At 37.0% G+C, this 7,507-nt stretch overlaps 1 protein-coding gene across 2 annotated transcripts; it reads left to right on the top strand.

Moving 5' to 3' along the window:
• The first annotated feature begins 1,733 nt into the window (after positions 1 to 1,733).
• Positions 1,734 to 5,036, top strand: LOC127082484 (alcohol dehydrogenase 1-like). Of its 2 annotated transcripts, XM_051022724.1 has the most exons (11): positions 1,734 to 1,902; positions 1,991 to 2,127; positions 2,223 to 2,269; positions 2,394 to 2,719; positions 2,812 to 2,894; positions 3,006 to 3,081; positions 3,187 to 3,248; positions 3,361 to 3,456; positions 3,551 to 3,712; positions 3,820 to 3,932; positions 4,273 to 5,036. In XM_051022724.1, the coding sequence occupies exons 1-11, from the start codon at positions 1,866 to 1,868 to the stop codon at positions 4,286 to 4,288; spliced, it is 1,155 nt and encodes a 384-aa protein (XP_050878681.1). In that variant the 5' UTR covers positions 1,734 to 1,865; the 3' UTR covers positions 4,289 to 5,036. The 2 variants fall into 2 exon arrangements, with proteins under 2 accessions (XP_050878681.1, XP_050878679.1); XM_051022722.1 differs by having other exon boundaries at positions 3,006 to 3,248.
• The last annotated feature ends 2,471 nt before the right edge of the window (positions 5,037 to 7,507 follow it).

The following is a 7,507-nucleotide window of genomic DNA, read 5'->3' as shown; positions in this document are numbered from 1 at the left end:
ACGCGGGGAGATAGCTAAATAACATACCAGTAGAGCAGTGGACAAGAGCATTTGATGGAGGTTGTCAATGAGGCCACATGACAACAAACCTTGTGGAATGCATGAACGGGGTATTCAAAGGAATTCGAAATCTGCCGATAACCGCCTTGGTAAGATCGACCTATTATATGTTGGCTTCTACGTTCGCAACCAGAGGTGAAAGATGGAGTGTGGTGTTAATGTCCGGGTAAGTATTCAGTGAGTGTTGCATGAAGGTCATGAAAGAGGAGAGCATCAAAGCTAGCACACACACTGTAACAGTCTTTGACCGTCATAGGAAAAATTTTAGCGTCCAGGAAATAATGGATCACAATGAGGGGAGACCAAATTTAGCCTATGATGTTAGACTAAACAGAAGTTGGTGCGATTGTGGAAAATTTCAGGCCTTCCGCATTCCTTGCTCCCATGTCATTGCAGCATGCGCTTATACTCGTCAAGACGCTTACAGTCAGTTATCTGATGTGTACAAGACAGTCACCGTCATGAATGTATATAATCAAAGCTCCTCGATACTACCAATGGAGGAATATTAGCCTCCATATGAAGGTGATATAGTTTGGCACAACGACGAGATGCGTAGAAAAAAAAAGGAAGGCCAAACAACACACGTATTAGGACAGAGATGAATTCCACAGATAAAATGATAAGATTATGTAGTATCTGTCGTCAACCAGGACACAACGAGAACAATTATCCTAATCGAGGAACATTATCTGGGTCTTAAGCTTTTTGTAACATTATATTTCGGTAACCTTCAATCATTATATATCATTAAGTTTTTGTTACAACGAGGTTCACAACAAACATCAGTACAAAATAAGCTATCTGAAAACAAGAATATTTCTAACTGATTACAACAATCAAATTGATGTCATCTCGACCGAACATCATTTCTCTAGCATCCTTATCAGTCTTCATTCGCATCCAACCAAAGATACTGTCGAGTCTTTCAATATTTCTAATTTTTTCCCCTTATGGTATTTTCCCATCTAACCAACGAACCAACTCCCTCTTCGGTTGATCGAACATAGTGATGTTCCAGAACAACATCAACATCTGAGGTTTGTCTCTCGCATAAATCACATTTTCGTATCGGCGACGAACACCAAACATGATTGCCAAATGATTAATTGAGATGTGGAACAATGACTCACACAACACATCTATTTATAACACAAAAATTGCATTTTACACTGAGACTCCAATCGAATTGGCGCCTCCTCTTAAGTCCTACACAAGAGCGTCAATCCAATTGGCTAAGACACCTACCCTAGCCAATCCAATTGGCGCCTCCATTCAATTTTTAAGAGGAGTCTCCAATTCAATTGACGACTCCTCCTAAAAGTTGGGTAGTTTAAGATTTTTTTTGAAATCAGAGGCATTTTAAGAATTTTAAAAAAAAAAGAGTTATTTTTATAAAAAATTTAATACGTGTGTTTTGTATTCTTTTCTGGATTCATTCTCACTTTATTTTTTTATTAAAATTTTCATTATCAAATCTACAATATAAATATCTTTATCTTTGTGGACACGAAATATAAAAAGAAAGGAAATTCGAAAACCACGAGCTACAGTTGGTGTCTGGTCCGGTAAGTCAAACCCAAAAGGCGCCGCTGGGTAATGAAACAACAGCAAAAGCAGTATTCTATTTTTTTTAATGTTTAAAGTACTATGTTTATTTAGACAAAGTCTGTCCTTGTTCCTTTTCCTTTTCCATACTACTACCATTATAAATAGAACTCAGTCACAAGCACTTCATTCCACACTTACATACATACCTAAGCAAAGAAACAAAACAACTCACTCGTTTGTTAAGTTAATCAATCATGTCGAACACGGTTGGTCAGATCATCAAGTGCAGAGGTAAAGCATCACCATCTTTTTGTTTCCTAGTATGTTTTAATCATCGCTCCATTTTATTGCGTTTTGAAAACTTGTATTATACTTGTAGCTGCGGTTGCATGGGAGGCTGGGAAGCCTTTGGTGATTGAAGAAGTAGAGGTGGCGCCACCGCAGGCAGGTGAAGTTCGTCTCAAGATACTCTTCACCTCTCTTTGCCACACTGATGTTTACTTCTGGGAAGCTAAGGTAAACTATAATGAGAATAGTGTGTTTTGCTTCTTCCTGTTGTTATGAATCGCAGCAATAGCTTAAAATGGTTTTCTTTTTTCCCCTCGTTTCAGGGACAAACTCCATTGTTTCCTCGTATTTTTGGTCATGAAGCTGGAGGGTATGCTTCTCTTCTCAATATTCAAAGTTGATCATACATTATTGATTGAACCCTGTTATTATCTGATGTACATTATGTAATCTGAATGAATGTTATTGATAATTGTTGGCATGGTGTTAATCAGGATTGTGGAGAGCGTAGGTGAAGGTGTAAGTCACCTGAAACCAGGGGATCATGCTCTGCCTGTATTCACAGGAGAGTGTGGGGAATGTCCACATTGTAAGTCAGAGGAAAGCAACATGTGTGATCTTCTTAGGATCAACACCGACAGAGGTGTCATGCTCAATGACAACAAGTCCAGATTTTCTATTAAGGGACAACCTGTACACCATTTCGTTGGCACCTCTACATTCAGCGAGTACACTGTGGTACATGCTGGATGTGTTGCAAAGATTAACCCTGATGCACCACTTGACAAAGTTTGCATACTCAGTTGTGGAATATGCACTGGTATATACATACAAGATCTCTAACTTCAGATATTAATATATAACTAGGCTGAATCTATGTTTTCCTAATATAATTTGCATTGATGGTTATAGGTCTTGGTGCTACCATCAATGTTGCAAAGCCAAAACCTGGCTCTTCTGTTGCTATCTTTGGACTTGGAGCTGTTGGCCTTGCTGTATGTTACTCTTATACCTTTATCTGTATATGTGTGTTACTGTTGCAGCTATGATTGGAAAGGAAATGAGCCAACATTAACATCTGCTATTCTCTTTAAACCATGATATAGGCTGCTGAAGGGGCAAGGATTTCTGGGGCATCAAGAATCATTGGAGTTGATTTAGTTTCCAGCCGATTTGAATTAGGTACAACTCTTTTATCTTCTCTGAAATCCTTGATGATTTGGATCAACATAAATTCAATGAATGTTCTTTTTCTGATGGCAATTCCTATTCTTTTCTTGTTGGCAGCTAAGAAGTTTGGGGTAAATGAGTTCGTAAACCCAAAAGAGCACGACAAACCTGTGCAACAGGTTGGTTCATTGATAATTTATTATATTTCTCTTTTCTATTAAAATGATATGGATTAAAATGTTGTTTTATTTTTTTATAGAAAGAGATTGAGACGTGAAAATTGGTTTGCAGGTAATTGCTGAAATGACGAATGGAGGTGTAGATCGAGCTGTTGAATGTACCGGTAGCATCCAGGCCATGATCTCAGCATTTGAATGTGTCCATGATGTATGCTAAATTAAATTCTTTTACTCTTGTTTCTTAAAAAATTATAAATCTTACTAAGGCAAAAGCTGAACCTTGATCTGTTGTTATTAATTAGGGTTGGGGTGTTGCTGTACTTGTTGGAGTGCCAAGCAAAGATGATGCCTTCAAAACTCATCCTATGAATTTCTTGAATGAGAGGACTCTTAAGGGTACCTTCTACGGAAACTACAAACCCCGCACTGATCTTCCTAATGTTGTAGAGAAGTACATGAAAGGGGTAAGTTTTATAGATGTTTGAATATGCAGTGTTTTAGGAGGATCAACTAATATTGCAGAATGATATGTTATTTGTGTTGTTAATGTGATGTTCATGTGATATTGCAGGAGCTGGAACTGGAGAAATTCATTACACACACAATACCATTTTCAGAGATTAACAAAGCATTCGATTACATGCTGAAAGGGGAGTCCATCAGATGTATCATCAAAATGGAGGAGTAAATCTCTAAAACTGTGATGTAATAGTCCCTACTGGGGGACTGTGGTCACTATCTAGTTTTGCAAAAATAAATTTCTTAAATAATCCCTTTTGTGTTGTTGAGTTTGTGAAGTTTTGATGTAAAGAATTGTGATGCTGTACTGGGATATTCCAATATAAATTAGACTTTGATTTTGTTGTCGCTGTATGGTAATTTAATAATATGTTGAAGGAATATTGTTAAATAGTCCAAACAAACAAAAAGAATAAAAACAAACTTTACTACTCAAAGATATGCACTTGTAGAAAGGAATGACGCATCCGCCATATTTAGTGGATATCTTTTTGTCTTTCTCTAGGGTCAGTACACCCTAGTCAAATGAGGGACTCGCTTCAAGGAAAACTCTGTCGAGATTACTTTCACGAGCAAAAATAGATGGTCGTCGAAATTTCAAGATCTATCCGGACATTTGAAATATCCTCCTTTCCTTTTCGATGCATGGTGGGTACCATCTCAATTAGTCAAGAAGATAGTGTGTTGCAAAGAATGCATATGATGAAAGAACGAAAGGTAATGATCAAGGAAGTCTTATAGCTTTTACCAAAGATCACAAGTTATCTTACGAAAATGAAGGAAGTAAGCACTACCAACGGTCCAGATTTTTCCAAAAGATACTCAAGTATTCTAGTCTCCGATGGTCATCATGATAAAGCAAATGAAAAGACATCAAGGATATGGAGTGCATTTATGGCGCAAGTTCCCCATGACAATGATGTCACATAACGACTTCTCATTTAAATCGAGCAATGATGGGTAGAAGAAGAAAAGTGCAGCAAAGCCCTTATTCTACAGAGTAAGAGAAAGGGCTTGGGGGACAACTGTTCTGGACTGTCCAGAAGGCTTAATAATTATAGTGCATAAAACAAAATGGCTCATTGGACCGTGTGCCGGGCAGGTACACCATCCTAGACGAGGAAGCAGACAATCTCAACCCAAGATCAATTGGAAAAACTCTCATACATCGCGTCGTTAGATTATGCAAGTTGTTATAACTGTCCTACTATGTAAAAGGGAGAACACGTTATTTCTCGGATAATTCAAATTCAAATCTCATTCACTTCATCTCAATGTCATACTGAATTGGCATTGAAGTGCTAAACTTACAAGTCAGTCCATTTCCACCGTATCGGAAGCTCGAATCCACCATTACAATCCACATCAGTTGTTAACCCATCAATTCTAATTCCCGCACGGAACATAATTTTTTCTTATTTTCTTCCGTTTCTTGTTTGCAAGTCTTTTTCTTACTTCTCGTCATCACAACTTCCATGATAAAATACCACACAATTTTCTGATTATGATGATTTTGGTATGAATCGGTGTTTTCTAGGATTTCCGGAATGTTTAGTAAAATGAATGTAAATTATACAAAAAAAAACATGCAATAACAAAGTATTACTAAATATCAATATTTGAAAGATATGCCTTTATTTCAGATTTTAAGAAGAGCTATCAAAAATTTGAACTTGCTAGAGAGGATAAACATAAGTCAACCAACTAAGTTGATTTTTTAAATATTTGAAATTAAACCTTTGAAGGAGTGCCGAAGAGATCAGATTTTAATAATTTTGAATTGGAATGCAAAGTAGTGCTAGTTAATTGAAAGTCTAACAAAATGAGGTGGTGAGATTTGATTCTTAAAAGAGTATATGATGAGACCATATTCCAATAACTGATTTAGACCTGATTGGCAATTAGGAATTGCATATGGCTGTCACTATTTTCTTTTTAAATAATTTTGGCCTATTTCATTATGCCACGATGCTTCTTTCACAACTTTATTGAAGGCAATGCATTCCACTTTAGTGGTTGATAACGCTCAAACCTTCTGAACGGTTGCTTTCCAACTAGTTGTTGTGTCGAACATAGTGAAAACATATATAGACCGAGATTTTCTGGTGTCCATACATCTTGTATAGTCATAGTCCACAAATCCTTCAATTTCCCTTTGGTCATCTCGACCTCTGGCTCAACCATAAATCAGGACCCTGCTCAGGGATCCTTTTATGTATCTTAGAGTCCATTTCAAAGCTTGTCAATGAGATTTTCCAGGGTTAGTTGTGTATATACTTATAAGGCTTACTGCATAAGTTATGTCTGGCTTGGTATATATCATAACATACATCAAAGAACCCATTATACTAGTATTTTGAATGCTATCCATATAGACTCTTTCAACTTAAGTATCAGGAATTTCAGTTATACTCAGCTTGAATTGCTGAGTTATTGGCGTTATAAGATGTTTTTAGTTTGACATACCAAACCTGTCGAGAATCTTCCTTAGATATGACTCTTCAGGTAAGCATAACTTTGATTGCTTTCTATTTCTCTTGATGTCAATACCGAAAATCATGGTTGCAGCTTCAAGGTCCTTCATTTTGAAGTCCTGATTAAGTTCATCTTTCACCCTCATTACTTCTTCGACAATGTTGCTTGCTATGAGGATGTCATCCACATAGAGCAATATGATGACAAATGAATTTCCAAGTGAAAACCTGGAATAGACACAATGGTTGAATTTTCTCCTTGTGAAACCTATGTGTGTCATGAACTTGTAGAATCTCCTGTTTCATTGCCTAGGAGATTGTTTCAGGCCATATAATGACCTATCCAACTTGCACACATAATTCTCCTTACCTTTTTCTTCATACCCTTCATGTTACTTCATCATGATCATTTCATCGAGATCACCATATAGGAAGGCATACTTCACATACATCTGCTCCAATTTTATCATGAAGAGATTTTATCTCATCATCCATGGCTTTCAATCAGTCATTCTTATTTATACTCCCCATAGCTTCGTCGTAATCTCTAGGTTCTTTATCGAGAACCTCACTTTCTGAAATTAAGGCCAAATCTATGAGGTATCTATAACCAAACCTCTAAGGTGGCTTGATGACTCTTCTTGACTTATCTCTTGCCAACAGGTAGTCATCAAGGGTTTCCTCTATTGCTACAACATCATGTGCTTCTTCAGAAACTTCATTTGGATTTTCACCATGATTGTGCACTTTATTTCCCAAGTGCTCCACCTCAATAGGAACTTCTTCATTCTTTTCCTCTTCTTTAGAGATATTTCGACTAGCCACACCATCATCAGTTTTCTTAAAAGCCATATCAGCTTCATTGAAAATTACATCACAACTAATGATGCACCTATTGTAACTCGGTTCTATGCAACATAGCCTATAAGCCTTGACTATCTTAGGATACCCAAGTAACATGCATCTCACATGTTTGGGTTTGAATTTGTCTTTCCTAATGTAAGCATATGTTACACAACTAAATACTATAAGTCTGTTGAGATTTGGTGGATGATCTAATCATACTTCTTCAGGTGTCTTCATCCCTAAGGAAGTTAAGGAACACATATTTATTAGGCAAGCTACAGTCACAACAACCTCATCCTAAAACACCTACTTTACCCTGACACTAACTGTCATACCCCAAAATTTGCCCGTTGGCATTACCAAACATTTTCCAAGACCCTCTGACTTGTTCTGCAAGGCACTGGTATCAAATGGACAAAA

Source organism: Lathyrus oleraceus, chromosome 5 (assembly GCF_024323335.1).
Source record: "Lathyrus oleraceus cultivar Zhongwan6 chromosome 5, CAAS_Psat_ZW6_1.0, whole genome shotgun sequence".
NCBI classification, from domain to species: Eukaryota; Viridiplantae; Streptophyta; class Magnoliopsida; order Fabales; family Fabaceae; genus Lathyrus; species Lathyrus oleraceus.
This window is presented reverse-complemented; position numbering and strand designations above follow the sequence as displayed.